The following is a 16,816-nucleotide window of genomic DNA, read 5'->3' as shown; positions in this document are numbered from 1 at the left end:
GAGTGTTCTTTACTTCTATTCTTTCCTAGAAAGAAATCCACTTTGCTTTTGGAGAGTGGAAAGTACTGGTTTCATTATAAAATGAGGGGTATTATCAGGTGAATTACACAGTTCTTCAGATAACCAGGTTCAAGTACAAATGGGGACAAGAATGACTGAAAATTGGTACACCACCGAACTGGGTGTTCTGGGTTCCCCTTTCGTTGGACAGTGAAAAGAGCTAAAGAATCAGCGACGGGGACATGGGGACATACTCAGGTGCCATGACATGCAGTTCAAGAAAGAAGCGGTGGCCAGCACACACTTGTAAATTTTGTACTGTTCAAGAGGGAAATGATCAGCCAAGCAAAAACAAGGACAGAGAGTTAACTTCCCTGTAGAACAGATGAGCTGCATCACATTAGGGGAAGAGTGACCTTATGATAAGGTGCCATATGTAAACTGCAGTACATATTACCTTATTGTGCCTGAAATGTTATATTACAAGCAAAATATTTCTGGGAATTCATTCTGCCAATTATTTGTATTTTTCTTACATTCTAGTTGCACAAAAATATGCAGTATTTGTGATCTGAAAGGACTATTTTATAGTATCTTCAGAAACCACTGGTATTTTCATATTTACTTAGACTGTCTAAAAACCGTGTCATTCGGATCTTATAGACCTGTATTTTTAGCCATATTACTAGCACTGATACTTGTGAAATACTCAAAACTGTGCCTAGAATTATTTCTAGAGCACAGCAGATTAGGTAACATTTTGAGCTTCCAACGAGCTTTTGAACTTCTGGGGTCCTAGCCACTTCGGTGATTAGCAGCTCTCTGGAAGGGGAAAAGGGGAGGCAGCCATCCGTAGCCGCTGCTGGCAGGGAGGCTCAGGGGGAGCCCAGCTATTCCGTCACTGAAACAAGGTTGGGAGCCCCCCTCCATCCCCTCAGGCTGCACACTTTTTGTGACTTCCTTCCCTCTCAGAAGAGTCCCTTGACATCTACTTTCTCCTGGATGAAATGCGGTGTGGGAGGAGAAAAGGCTCACAGGGTAATTTTAACCCAGGCTGGGCTCTCTCCACCCTCTGGGGGAAATCCCATGCAGCCCATATGCCTCTAAGGACAATCCTATCTGAGGTACTATTTTTAATAAAGAATACTATCTGTGGTGAGAACAGAACTGAAACATGGCCACCATACCCTTTATTACAGAAGAATTTTGAGACACTCCAAAAGGCCTGAGCATCAAAACAATTTTTATTCTATTTTTTTTTATATAACTGATGAGTTGGAGAATTTACTACATTTTATTTTTCTTCTTTGCTTCTTTGAAAAGAACAGATAATCTACCAGTTTAACACTGGTAGACTGAAAACTCATTTTCACATCTCTTCCCATCTTTTGCTTGTACACTGGCAGAATTTAGATTGCCACTGAAGAGTAAATAAAATTTTCAAGCTAGCTTTTCTCATTTTATAAATGAAATATCCGAAGCCCAGATAGGCTGTCTCGCCTCCTCCGGGTCACAAACATTACTCTGCATCAGAGGTCGGCTTAGCTTCCAGACTCTCAGCTCCCCACAGCGCTCTGAACCATGCCTCACTGCCTCTCTGAATTCAGGTTACAAAGAAGCAACACAATCATCTAGGCAGTGAGGTTTAGCTTTAGTTGGTATGTACAAAGCAAAAGGCATTTACCTGTTTTCATTCTCCTTGACCAATCTATACATGATGTAAGCATTTACATGGCAGACAGATAACAAAGCCAAGATGAATTGGGTTGGCATAAACAATGATTCGGGTTGATATATACACAACCTCCACGAAATCCAGCAGGTTAAAGGAGTTTAATCAGATAAAACAAAACTTATTTTTTTAAGCACACTGTTGGCAGGTATATTCAAATGCTTACAAGAGATGGGAAGCTACATTTCATATGAACAATAAAAAAATTTAAAAACGACATTAACCTTTTAACAATACATTATTTCAATAGTTTATTTTTGTTAATGATAGGGATATCTTCTCAGTAAATTCAAATAATTTTATAACAGTGAATGATAAGCTAGAGCTAGAAAAGTTAACACCTAGCATTATCTTGAAATTTCAGGGGGGAAAGTGGTTGATTGGAGCTTCACCTTTCTTTCTGAACCAAACGATACTGACTGAAATAAACACATTTTGAATAGAACTGTATCTGGTTCTTTTGTATTTAAAATGTAAAAGTCTTCTGATAGAGAAAATTCTATTTTTCTGTACCTGTTTTGATGATATTCCAGTAAAAGTCAATACTTGGATCCTAGGATATAGCTAGTGAAAACATAAGTGATGGAAATTTAAGAAGAAATTAGCTTTTCCCCATGACAGAAAATCAGTATCAAATACATTCAACATGATTATGGTGACTAAAGCAAAAATACCAAGTACAGGATGATAATAGTTCTTGTTTGGCACATATATTAATAAATTTTCAAATATCAAACAATGGAACAGCAATATCTACTAAAACCAACTAAGCACAATAATAAGACTCCTAAAGCACAGTTAAGTATTCACATCATAAAAACCCAATTTCCACATGAATTCTGTAGCCAAGCATACCCTCTGTGCTGTGCAAGCTGGTCCAAGCACGTACTTTTCCAGGATTTGCCAGTATTTCAAAGTAAACTCATGCTGAACCCCACAACTCCTAACCAAACTCACTGATCTTCTGATCAGGCCCTCACTTATGAAAATATACACACACCCTTATCACAACTTTGAAAAGAATGGAAGGCCTTCATACATGTCAGTTTTTAGTTTTATCCAATCATTAATTTTCTGCAGAGTTGTTTTTTCTTGAGTTAATATTTTTGCAAGTTTTTTCATTTTTTCTTCATTTCTTTCTATATACTTCAACCCTTCCAGCTGCAGCTGATTGAGCTTTTCATTTCGGCTTTCATCCAGAGGTATGTTTTCACACATTACAGGATTAAATCTAAAATAGGTGTCAGGAGGTAAGAGACCATCAAGCATTACATGGACTTCTGTTAAAACAAATAAAGAAGAGAACAGGGTAGATAAGAAAATTGATTTATTCTGAAAATTGATTTATTCTGCAATGATCTAATTTTATCCTTATTTAAAATTATCTTCTTTGAGGGCAAATTACAAAGCCTTATTTCATCACTCCAGCCAATTAACAGTCGGTCCAAGGAATCCATACTAATGACTATAACTACAAAATGAAATTCATCTCCCAAGATCATTCATGTAATTCTGCTAATTAGAGTACTTGCTCCTGTACTCGATTTTCTTTGGTCATACTGTTAGCCACTGCTGAAATGCCTTCCCAACTTTCCTTTTTGTGTTTTATAGTTTTTGGTAAAGTCTTTCTTTACTGAGGGTTAATTTACATACAAAATTCACCAATCTTAAGTGTATAATTTGAGAAGTTTCGACAAATGAATATCTTTGTGTAATCACACCAGTCATGACAGAACATTTCTATCACTCCAGAAAGTTCCTTCATGTCTTTTTATAGTTCCTCCTCTTCTTATTCTTTGCCTTTTCTAGAATTTCATATAAACAGAAACAGGAGTATATAGCTAGCTCTTCTGTGTCTAGCTTCTTTTACCTAGCAACATGCTTTTGAAATTCATCCCTGTCATAGGATGTATCAACTGCTCCTTCCTTTTTATTGGTGGGTAGAATTCCATTGCACAGATAGACCACAATTTGTTCTTTCCAGTTCTGGTTCTCTTCAGTTTTTAGCTAGTAGGAATAATCCTGCTGTAAACATTTACATGTAAGTCTTTCTGTGGATACATGATTCCATTTCTCTTGAGGTAATACTCTGCGATGAAATTGCTGGGTCATATGGCAAAAGCATATTTATCTTTTTTTTTTTTAACTGATGTATAGTTGATAGACAATGTTACAATGTTACACGTTCATCTTTTTAAGAACTGCAGCACTATTTTCCAGATGGCCATATCATTTTGCATTCCAACCATTAATATATCAGAGTTCCCACTGTTCCACATCTTTGTCAAAACTTGGTATTGTCAGCCTTAATTTTAGCCATTCTAGAGGATGTGTAGTGGTACCTTGTGGTTTTACCTTTCATTTCTCTAATGACTAATGGTGTGAAGTCTTTTATGTACTTTTTAGTCATCTGCACATCTTCTTCAATGAAGTGTCCCTTCAAATATTTTGCCCATTTTTTTTAGTGAATTTGTTTATGTGCTTTTTATATACATAATGTGGGAATTCTCTATATAATTTGGATCTGTTTATATATTTGGTTCTGATAATGGACCAGATACATGCTTTGCTAGTATTTTATTAGGTCTACTGCTTTTCATTTTACTAAAAGTGTCTTCTGAAGAGCAAAATCTGTACTTCAGTAAAGTCTAATTTATCTATTTTTTTCTTTTTTGGTTCAGGCTTTTTGTGTCCTATCTAAAGAATCTTCACCTAACCCAAGCCATTAAGATTTTCTCCAGGGTATTCTTCTAGAAGTTCTACAGTTTTAACTCTTTTATTTAAGTCTATGATCCATTTCAGATTAGTTTTTGCATATGGTGTGAAGGGTCAAGACTCACTTTTTTTGAATATAGTTACCTCATTGTCCCTGTACTATTGGCTGAAAAGACTATCCGTTCCCCATTGAGTTACCTTGTCAAAAATCGTTTGAGCTGACACATATGGATCAATGTATCATTGATCTATATGTCTATCTTTACGCAAATACCACAGTCCCTTGCTTTACTGGAGTTTTATAGTTTTGAGATCAGAAGGTGTAAGTCCTCCAACTTTGTTCTTTTCCAAAATTGTTTTGGTTCTTCTACGTCCTTTGCATATCCATATAAATTTTACAGTCATCTTGTTAAATCTCTACCCCAGAAAAAGGCTGTCTGGATTCTTACAGCAATTGCATGGTGTCTACAGATCAATTTGTGGTGAGTCACTAAAACAACACTGAGATTTCCAGTTCATAAGCATGGTGTATCTACAGACTTTTTCAGAACTTCTTTAATTTCTGTCCAGCAATGTTTTGTAGTTTTTATAGTTCGGGTCTTGCACATAATTTAAAACAAGTAATTCCATCAGTGTTTAATATTCTCATGCTATTATAAATGATGTTTATCCTTGTATATATTTAATTTCAATTTCCAACTGCTAGTATGCAGAAATACAATTGAGTTTTACTGACCCTGTATTCTCCAACTTTGCTGAACTCACTTGTTAGTTCTAGGAGCTTTTTCCTTAAGATTGTCAACATAGACAATGGTGTTATCTATAAATATTTACTTCATTTCTAATCTATCTGCCTTTTATTTCCTTTTAGTGCCTTGCTGTACTGGAAAGGACCTCCAGTACAATGCTGACTAGAAGTGATGAGAGACATCTTACTCTGCTTCTGATCTTAAAATAGAAAGTATTCAGTCTTTCATCATTAAATATAATGCCAGCTCTGGGGGGTTTTGTTTGTTTGTTTTAATAGATGCCCTTTGTCGGGCTGAGGAAGTTCCCTTCTGTTCCTAACTTACTGTGAGTTTTTATTATGGATGGATCTCAAATTCTATCAGATGTCTTTTTTTTTTTAATTATTTATTTGACAGAGAGAGACACAGCGAGAGAGGGCACACAAACAGGGGGAGTGGGAGAGGGAGAGGCAGGCTTCTCGCGGAGCAGGGAGCCCGATGCGGGGCTCGATCCCAGGACCCTGGGATCATGACCTGAGCTGAAGGCAGACGCTTAACAACTGAGCCACCCAGGTGCCCATCAGATGTCTTTTCTGCATCTATTGAAACCACCACAAAATTTTCAATTTTTCAATTTTTAGTCTTAAATTAACATTTCATTGATTTTTTTTAATATGTTAAACCAATTCTGTATTCTTGGGATGATCCTACTTGGTTATACTGTATTCTCTTTTTATATATTGCTGAATTCAATTTATTAGTATATTTTAAGAATTTCAGCAAGGAAAAACTAATAGGGAATTGGTATTTTTATGTATTTTATAATCCCTGCCCCGCCCCCCCGGTTTTGGTGTCAGGATAATGCTGGCCCTATAAAATGAGCTGGGAAGTATTTATCCTTCTTCTAGTTTCTGCAAGTTTTTATGTAGAATTGCTATTAATCAGCTGTATTTTTCATTTCACATAGTGTTATCTTTCACCTCTAGAAAATTTGATTTGGGCCTCTTTTATATCACCCATTTCTCTCATCATATTCAAGTCCTCCTCCAGGGGTGCCTGGGTGGCCCAGATGTTAGGTGTCTGCCTTCGGCTCGGGTCGTGATCCCGGGGTTCTGGGATCGAGCCTCACATCGGGCTCCCTGCTCCGCAGGGAAGCCTGCTTCTCCCTCTCCCACTCCCCCTGAGCAGCTTGTGTTCCTGCTCTCGCTATCTCTCTGTCAAATAAATAAATAAAATCTTTAAAAAAAAGTCCTCCTCCAGCCCAGTAAACATGCAAAGTATGTTTTTAGTAGTTACTGTAATGTCTTTGTCTGCTAATTACCTATCATCTGTTTCATAGCTAGGTCTATTCCCACTGATTGGGTTTTCTCTTGGTGAAGGATGTCTTTTCTTGCTTCTTTGTATGCCTGGTAATTTTTTATTGGACACCAAACATTGTGATTTTTTATATTTTTGTGTGCTGGAATTTGCTGTATTCCTTTTAATATTGTTTGATTTATTCTAACAATGAACGCTGTTAACTGGATTCAATTTGATCTTTTTGAGGGCTGCTTTTAAGCAGTGTTAGGGTAGATCCACAGCAGCCCTCAGTCTAGAACTAATCTGATGCCACTATTGAGACAATACTCCTCTGAGAACTCCACTGCATATCTTGTGTATTACAAGGTCCTTCTTATCAACTTGATAAAAATCTGAGCTATTCTGGGTCCTATGTGAGCTCCAAGAACTGTTTGTGGTTCTTTGCCCCGCTTTGGGTAGCTTCCTCACAAGCATGCACAGATCAATACTCAAGGGGGACACCCCTGCATGTCTCTGGAGCACTCTGAAAAGCTGCCTCCTCTATTGTATTTTGCCACAAATTCTAGTTTCCTGGGCCTCCATGAACTCCAACTCTGTATCTGGGTTCACCTGTCCTTTGCTACAACCTAGAAACTCTTTTCAGGTAGCAAGCTGGGCAATCGCAGGGATTACTTCATTTATTTTCCTTCTCTCAGGGATCATGAACCCATGCCACCTGTCCTTTAATGGCTGAAAACCACTGTTCCGTTCAGTTTGCTAATGGTGTAAGGTGGGAGGAAATATATGGCCTCTATCATTTTATCATGGCCAGAAGTGGCACTCTTAACCCTCTTCTAAAAATCTCAAAACCCTATCATCCTTTAAGACCTGTATCAAGTCTAATTTGCTTTTTTTTTTTTTTAGAAGATTTTATTTATTTATATGACAGACAGCGAGAGACAGAGCACAAGCAGGGGGAGCTGCAGGCAGAGGGAGAAACAGGCTCCCCACTGAGCAGGGAGCCCAATGCAGGGCTTGATCATGACCCAAGCCGAAGGCAGAGGCTTAACTGACTGAGCCACCCAGGGGCCCCTAGTCCAATTTGCTTCTTGTGAACTGTTTACAATAATCTAGTTTTGTTTTCTTACTTCTCCTCTTAATTCATAGTCTTAATCGTCTACAACTATTCACCATTTATTTAGTAATTGATAATGCATTAGATTGAGCTAAATGAAACTGCAGTTTTCATAGGTCAATAACCATCTAGTATCAGCAATTACATGTGTTTTACTCAAGTTTGTCATTAACAAGGGTGTAAGTATGTGGAAATACCATTACTCGTTTCTTGAAAATTTCAAATTATTCCATCATATGATGTGCACCCAGATATACATACAAGTATTTTGAGACTAGCTGATAAAAGCTTTCTTTTTCTCAGCAGATTGCTTAAAATAAGAATATTGTACAGACCTAGAAATATGCTTCTTGATAATGATGGTGTTAATTCCACAGTTTAGTGAAAAATATTAAGAAATTTTCTTTTACTATTTTTATGATTTTTTTAGAGAAAGAGAGCATGCACGAGTGGGGGAGAGGCAGAGGGAGAGAGAATCTTAAGCAGGCTCCACGTTCAGCACGGAGCCCCATGCAGGGCTCGGTCTTGCAACGGAGATCATGACCTGAGCTGAAATCAAGAGTCGAATGCTTAACTGACTGAGCCACCCAGGCACTCCTCTTTTACTATTTTTAAGTCACAGATCAAGCCTTATTCAATTTTAACTGTTCACTTGCATGTACATAAAAATATGCCACATGTATATGTTAATATATTCACATATACATATGTGAATATATGTATATGAAGCAATGTCATGTCATCTTTAAGAAAATTGTTTTATGATGCCATAAGCATTTATTTCACTGCAGACATTCAGAAGTTTAGTATTCTAGGTGTAAGTCAAATGCATTTGTGCTGTGATCTAATAAAATAAAAATGTTATGGGAAAATAAAAGAGAAAAAAGAGTATCTTGTTGATTTGACAAAATTTCAGATAGTGAAAAATCCAGTATATAAGCTTCTTTCGGGTTATCATTTACTAGATAAAAGTCCTTAGTGGGGAGTTTAAGATCCTCATGTGGACGAAAGACTCGGCCAGTAACACAATGATATGAAAAGAATGAGATTCAGAAGCAAGGGGCAGGTAAGTGGTAACAATTCTTTTTAAGAACTGAATAACAGATTTCACCAAAGACTTAAAAATAAAGTAACAAAATAAGGAGATCTAGACCTCCAGGCCAAAACTAGACATTCAACAAATACTCACTGACTGCCTACTATGTGCGGGCATCACAGTCAACACAGTCAACTGGACAACTGCTCACGTTACATTCTTGTGGGATAGAGACATAATAAGCAATAAAACAAGCAAATATGTAATGTGATGAGACAAATGCTCTAAGTCAAAAAAAAAAAAAAAGAGAGAGAGAGAGAGAAGCAGGGTAAGAGGGTAGAATGACGTAGTGAGGGGGACAGAAAGGAACCGGAAATGGTCTCTCTGAGGAAGTGACATCTGGGCAGAGACCTGAAAGAAACAGGAGTGATGCAAGCGTAAATCTGAGGGAAGGAGACCTCACACGGAGAAGGCAGCAACTGCAGAGGGCCAGAGGCAGGAAACTTCTGAGCCAGACTGAGGACAACTTCGTAGAAGGGACACATGTGAGGAATGGGGGAGGAGATGTAGTCAAAGGCTAGGTTCAAAGGGCCTGCTCAATTTTAGTGAATGAGGCTTTTGGATTTTGTTCTAAGTATGATGGGAAGCCTAGAGGACTCTGAGCAGGGTAAAGACATGATGTATATTTTAAGAGTCTCCAACTGAACCTTTGTGCTAATCCAGCTGTAGATACTTTTCCAACTGTATATAGGCACGGTAGTACTAGCATACAGAGAAAGTAGAGTCTCCATTCGAGGGTCACTTAGAAGAAATGAGTAGGGAGAAATGAAAACAACAAAAGATTTGCTCCCCTCTGCTTCCTGAGCCCTCCATACAGATGTAACATACTTTTTCATAGGCAGCATCAGCATATGCTACCAAACACTGAACTCTGGAAGTTAAAGTACTCTAAGGTGGCAAACAGACAGACTAACCTTCTGTATCTGTGGCACTGTTGATAACATTAGACAGTTTGGTCTTCAAGCTCGTGTAAGTCACAGAGTTCCTCACATCACTCTCGTAACGCCCAGTGCCCAGGGACACTATGCACTCTAACGGGACGTCGGGCCAAAGACATTTACACTCGTGCATTGCTAGCGCCGAAGGGTTATTCAGAAGCAAACCTCCATCCTGCAAAATATAATGCAGAACTCTTAAAAGTGAAATTCTATTTTACAATATGAAGACAAAAATTGTATTTTAAACAGGCTGAAATGTACTTACAAGGAGAGCTAAAGGATTGAACAAAAAATTGAACAAATTACTTGAAGACAGGAAATTTCTTTAAAGTGAACTTATTTTATATACTACAGCTTCAGAAAAGGGTAATGTGAAAGCTCACTGGCCTCATTAAGCTTCCCTTTCCTATTATGAAAGTTATTTTAACTTTTTCTTTGATTGCTTTGCATATTTTTCTCAAACTACTAAAATGAACAAAGTTATTTTTAAGAGTTAGTATCTTTGGCTAGTGGTTACTAGAGATTCGATATAAAACCTAACAGAACTGTGGTTCTACCAATTAAAACTAGCTCTTCATTCACAAGTCAAATATAACCAAATTAATTCAACTAATTTAACTGAAACTTTATCAACCATACAATTTCGAAGTATCACATTCATTATAATGCAGATATGATCTAAACGAGGTAGGCAAACTTTGTACTTCTAAGCATTTATTATTATAAATAATAACTTATTTTGAAGACTTCAGGAGGAAAGGAGGGTAAAACATGCAGACAGAATACTGTTAAACTGTAGCAGAATAAAAGTATGTAACTAGCCTTGCACTGCTGGGATAAACTTCACTTGCTATTAGTGTAACCATTCAATTTTGAAAAGCGACAAGTGTTAGAAAGTTACTCCTTCTAAAAAGCCCAAAAGCCACAGTTATCATATGCATAGGGCATTCATCCACAGTGTGTAGCTTTATGATGCCCCTGGGGTAACAGAGATACACAGGGCTATGTGGATTCCCAGAGAAACGGTTTCATCATGTGTTTTCACTGCTTGCACTAGTCTCCATTTTCCAGTAGGTTGTTTGCTGCCATTTCCAATCTAATCTCTACCTTTCCCTGAGGTGCGACCTCCATCACTCTAACTACATCTTTTCAAAAGAATGTGGTTCATGTTTCAACGTTTATGACTTTCATGAGAAAAGGCTATTTATTCTTTCAAAAGACACTTCTTGTCAATGGGGGCCCATTTATTCATGGGTCCACTATATTTTAGGTCCTTCGCTCTTTTCTTAAAGTCCCTTTGTGACTGAGATAAGCTTAAGTTGGGATGGTCTCTGAGACCTAGAAGACTGCAGACAGCAGGCCTGTGACTGGCCCCAGGCCCGGGATACAAGAAAGGGGGGCCCTGGTTTCATGTCATCTGCCACCTGACCGGCAGTAGGTGTCCTGAGGAGAGTGGAGCTTCTCTCTTCTGTCCCTTGTCTAGACTCAGGAAGAGGGAAACTTGTATCAGGAGCAGAATGACGACACAGTAGCACACGTGCTAGCATTAAACTTCTCTTTATTACAGGTTCACTAGACTTAATTTTCAGTGTACATCTTAGTAAAACAGCTAAATGCCATCATAATATATCATTCCTAAACTAAAAGCAGCATGGCAGAGAATGCACACAAAAGGTCAGAATCCTAAACTAAAAACACATCACAGTGCAAGTTAACACTGTCAGAAGTAAAGCTTCTCTGACACCAAGCAGACAGTTTCAGTTCATTCATTAAAAACTTAAATGTCCATCTACTCTATGCCAGGCCAAAGAGCATGTAGTGACTACAGTTTAGGGACTGCTATCCTTGTGTGTGCTGAGCTTGAAGCAGATGAACTGAGACTGCATCTGCTGGAAATGATCACTATGGAGGGTGGGATGTTTTTAGTGTTTTTAGAGGTACTAGGCCCACTTTCTTCAGAGAACCAATAGAGGTTAAATTCACATGTCATTCTAAACTCCACCGTGCTTCTGTTCCATTCAATAATGCTATTCAAATCTCTGAGCTTCCTTGCCACTGACACAGTGGTCCACTCCTCCTTGACATCTTAAACCCTTCCACTGGGCTGTGTGGATCTTGTTCCACAGCTACAACTTCCAAGGTAACGTCACTTTCTTCTGAATGCTCTCTTTAACAGAGACGTTGCTCTTCCCTAATGTTGTCGCCCAGGTAGCTGTTGATTCTTTCCTATCTCATATACCTTAATGGTTAGGAGGGAATGGTGTCCTATTTGTTCTTCAGTGTTCCTTCTAGACCATTACTAGTTCCAATCCACTTAGAAAACTCATATGCTTTAAAGGCCCAACTACTGGCCCATGCTACCATCACTGCTGTCATCTATCAACTTCTCATTCAACAAACTGTTCAGCACCTGGCCCATAGGCTTCCTTACTATCCCATGCAGAAAAAGGTAGAGATTCTTTATCATACCCCATGTGACTTTTCATCTTTAGAACACCCTAGACTCTCAGTTCCTCAATCCTCTTATCTTCAAAAACCATTCTTCTATCTGCTCCCCAAGGTCACACATTAGCTCTTGTTACCAAGATAGATGTAGTCTTTTGAGTTTGGTTTCTTTCACCTAGAATAATGCTTCTGAGATCCATCCATGTCACTGGACAGCCCAGTAATTCATTCCTTTTTAGGGCTGAGTAATATTTAGTTACTTGGATGTGTCAGTTGAAAGGAACTATTTTTAAATTTAGGTTTTTTTATTTTTAGTTATTTTTTATTTTTAAATTTAGTTATCTTTATATATCTGTTGAAAGTCTTACATTGTCTATTTGTACTGTTTTTTTATTTTTAGTTATTTTTTATTTTTAAATTTAGTTATCTTAATATATCTGTTAAAGTCTTAACACTGTCTATTTGTACTGTTTAACTTTGTGAAACCCTACTAGGATTCCTTAAATGTAGGTAGTAATAATTATTTCCTAAAGGCTTCTAATTTAAATTTAGTTTAATTTAATTTTTTTTGTGGGTTAAATTTTAATTTAGTCCTTTCAACTTTATCTTTTGTTTTCAATTAACAGGACATTGGAACAATATCCATCACATAATAGAGGTAACATTTCATTTCTAATTCAGCAAGAATTTAAAAAAAAATTTTAAGATTTTACTTTTAAGTAATCTCTACACCCAATGTAGGGCTTGAACCCACAACCTTGAGATCAAGAGTCCCATGTTCCCCCAACTGGGCCAGCCAGGGGCCCAAAACTACTTTTACCTTAAATTCTATAGATATACTCTACATAACTTTTAACCGTCTCGGTATTTTAGATGGAACACACCTGCACTATTTTATATAAAAGCCTACCAAGAAGGATCAGAAGAGACAAAAAGGGAAGAAAAGATAAGGGGCAAACGAGGTTTAGCAAGAATTGATAATAGTAATATCACTCCCAAATTAAAACGTTGTCAGGTTTCCAATGGTTTTAATAGCCATGGCAATAAATTCTTGTTCCTTAAATTTTACTGCTTTCCGTTACGTAAGTGCAGAAGTTAAGATTTTTAAGGTGCTCACTCCAGTCTATGCAGAGGCACGCCGTCCCTTGAACTCCCTTCTTAGTCCACTCCTGTCCATGCCTCTTCTATCAGGAAGTCATCAGGACAATGGTGAGACCATGGTATTTCCTTCACTTAGGTATTCATATTCATAGTTATCTATTTATTGTGTTATTTAGTTTTGCCAGGCCCACTGCTAGATACTGCAGTAAAACAGACTTAAAAAACGAACTGACTGAAAAATTTGCTATTTATCTCTCAGAGGTATACACAGAATTGTGTTTTAATAGCAATACATCATACATATACTCACTAGCCTAAAATTTAGATACTTTTGATTGCTTTTAATGTACATTTAATCATTTCAAATCATACAGAGTACCTACCAGAAAATAACCATTGCACAATGGGAACTTCTCCTAATCATCTCACTCAGTTATTATTTTTTTAGAGTTTTAAAAACATTCTGTTTTTTATTATGGTAAAATGTACAAAACATAAAATTGGTCCTTTTAAGCATTTTTAAGGTTACAATTCAGTGGCATTAATTACATTCAGAATGTTTTACAACCATCACCACTATCTATTTCCAAAATGTTTTCATCACCCCAAAGAGAAACTCTAAAACCATTAAGCAATTCTTCCCCGTTTTCCCCTCCCAATCCCATTTCTGTCCTACCCAACTATTCATTCTTTAGATCTCAACCGGAGTGGAAATGTCTTTGTAAAGCCAACTGTAACAGAATAAGCCACATCTTCTGTATTTCTTAACGCTATGCATATTTTCATTATTGAATTTTTTTCAAGACTTTATTTAAATTCAAGTTAGTTCACATATAGTATAGTATTCATTTCAGGAGTACAATTTAGTGATTCATCAGTTGCATGTAACACCCCAGTGCTCATCACAACAAGTGCCCTCCTTAATACCCACCACCCAGTTAGCCCATTCCCCGCCCACCTCCCCTTCATCAACCCTGTTTGTTCTCTACAGTTAAGAATGTCTTATCGTTTGCCTCCTTCTCTGCCTTTATCTTATTTTTCCTTCCCTTCCCCTATGTTCATGTTTTGTTTCTTAAATTCCATATGAGTGAAATCATATGGTATTTGTCTTTCTCTGACTGACTTATTTCACTTAGCATAATACTCTCTAGTTCTATCTGTATTGTTGCAAATGGCAAGATGTCATTCTTTCTGATGGCGGAGTAATATTCCATTGTGTATGTGTGCCCACATCTTCTTTATCCATTCATCTGTCGATGGACATCTGGGCTCTTGCCATAGTTTGGCTATTGTGGACATTGCTGTTACAAATATTGGGGTGCACGTGCCGCTCCCAATCACTGTGTTTGTATCCTTTGTATAAATACCCAGTAGTACAATTGCTGAGCCGTAGAGTAGTTTTAACTTCTTGAGGAGCCTCCATATTATTGAATTTATCATCTTCTTATATAACTGTGCTTATATTCTTCTAGTCTGAGCTGTTTGAGGCTATGGCCCAGGAAACACAAACAATAAGCTGGCACTTATTAAAACCCTTATGTTCTTCATGGTTAATACAGTGCCTGGCACTGAGCTAGCAGTCACTACATTTTTGACGAGTTATACTGAAAATTAATAGTTGTGGCCTGGCAAAGGCATCATCTGCCAGGTACTAGGCAGGTTCTTTCTGCTGAAAACACTATTTACCTGGAACATTTATAAGAAATATCATAATTCCTCTTACGTTAATGTATTCTGAGTTCTGGACATAACCTTTCAAAATGTAAATAAGGCCTAAGAGAGATAATACATGGCAATCTGTCATCAAGACCTTTACTGCAAATTAATTTACCAGGCTCTTTCTCCAAAGGCAGAAAATGAATAATTTAATTTTGGAGGTGGAGATGGAGAAAGATCAGAGAGAAGGGATATGCATATGTCCAAACTCATCAAACTGTATACATCAAATATGCCCAGTTTTTTGTATATCAATTATATGTCAATAAAACTGTTAAAAAGAGAGAGAAAGAAGGGTTAATTTTGTGTAAAACATTCTATTTCAAGATAAATATGATGCTACTTGGGCAGGGGGAGAGAAGTAATACTTGGAAAGCTACTCAAAAAGAATTCTTCTCACTTTATAATTTTCTAGGACATGTAATAACCCTGGTGAATACCGTAGTAATATTCTTCTCTGTATAGGCAAAGGCAAATAAAATCTACAAATCTACCTACTCACACCTCTTAATTGTGGCACTACTTTCAATAACTGCTCTAACAGAATATTAGTCTAAATTTATACTCTACATGGTTCCAAAAGGATATGAAGTAACTTACATTAAAACATGTATCAGACTAATCTCAGTTAAAAGAGATTTTAAAAATGAGTCTGTAAATAACTCAATATAATTATTCAAAGGGCTTAGGATAAGAGGATTATAATAAGTAAGTACTGTATTTTAGTTTTAAACTTCTTAATTTCTCAAGGGTTGGAAAGGAACTTCACTTGAATTTTTTTTGTTTAAGCAATCAAGATCACTCACATGTTAGAATATCCTAAACAATCTTTCACGGCGCCTTGTGAGTAGAAGAATATCCCATTTCTTCCTCAAGTTTGGAAGAGAACATGCAGTAAGACAAATATTCTTTTTTGTTTTTTTAAAGATCTTATTTATTTATTTGACAGAGAGACAGCGAGAAAGGGAACACAAGCAGGGGGAGTGGGAGATGGAGAAGCAGGCTTCCTGCTGATCAGGGAGCCCAATGCAGGGCTCGATCCCAGGACCCTGGGATCATGACCTGAGCTGAAGGCAGACGCTTAACGACTGAGCCACCCAGGCGCCTCAAGAAAAATATTCTTAAAAACAGGGTTTGCTTAGAATCCAGATTTCATGTAAATCTAATTAGATGTACAAATCCTCCTGGAGTCAAGTCAGTGATTTATATAAAAGTATATTCTCTGTACATGTGGTTATATACTTTACATAAACTTTATATAATTAATTATTTTATTCTGTAGCTCAAACCTAAACTCAAAGATTATGGTCATCAATATAAAAATGGCTAAGCATGAAAAGAAGTATCACTAGTCTAAATGAAATGGAAAAAGAACCACTGAATTACTTTGGTTTGTTATTATGTACTGAATTAAACTTTAGCACTATTTTCACTTAAAGAATAAAGAGCAAATGAGACAACTTCTTTTGAAGTCTGGGAGCATATGGTCCTGAAATGCAGTAACTTATCATTTGACACTGTCATTAATATTTGGCATAACTGCAATTTTGTAGCATGACAACCACCTTAAAATATGTTATGAATCTTAACTACTATTTTGAACACACTGTCTAAATTATTTCTCCATTTACAACCTGGTAAGAATAAGAATAAGCAGAAATGGTTAAAAACAGCAGGGTACATTTTAAAATAAAAATTTTAATTTGACCAGTAAGTCTTGAAATCAATGTCAGAAAAACTCTACAGCTAGCACTTTCTGCCTTGAGTAGGTGGAAGAAAGAAAAAGGTGAGAGGGGGAAGTGCCTTACATAATTCAACAATGACTGATTTGACAAAGAAATGTCTGAACTGACTCCAAAGACAAAAGGAAACCTAGGTTAATCTTGTAACTACAAAGATTATGACATTACTTCTAGAAATACAGAAAAAAAT

The 16,816-nt window shown here is 37.0% G+C and overlaps 1 protein-coding gene across 1 annotated transcript in view; it reads right to left on the bottom strand.

The window, feature by feature from the left end:
* Positions 1-1,236: 1,236 nt before the first annotated feature.
* PNPLA8 (patatin like domain 8, phospholipase A2) overlaps positions 1,237-16,816 on the bottom strand; it is a 42,528-nt gene continuing 26,948 nt past the window's right edge. Inside the window, exons 9-10 of the mRNA XM_028094518.2 lie at positions 9,599-9,794; positions 1,237-3,012 (exon numbers count right to left, since the gene is read on the bottom strand). Coding sequence (XP_027950319.1) covers positions 2,738-3,012; positions 9,599-9,794 — 471 coding nt within the window. The 3' untranslated portion in view covers positions 1,237-2,737. The remainder of the gene's footprint in view (positions 3,013-9,598; positions 9,795-16,816) is intronic.

The sequence above is a fragment of the Eumetopias jubatus genome, unplaced genomic scaffold (genome assembly GCF_037043125.1).
Source record: "Eumetopias jubatus isolate StellerSeaLion01/CBP00866 unplaced genomic scaffold, mEumJub1_p1.0 scaffold_14, whole genome shotgun sequence".
In the NCBI taxonomy this organism is placed as follows: domain Eukaryota; kingdom Metazoa; phylum Chordata; class Mammalia; order Carnivora; family Otariidae; genus Eumetopias; species Eumetopias jubatus.
The sequence above is the reverse complement of the archived record's forward strand: the minus strand, read 5'-3'. Positions and strand labels throughout refer to the sequence as shown.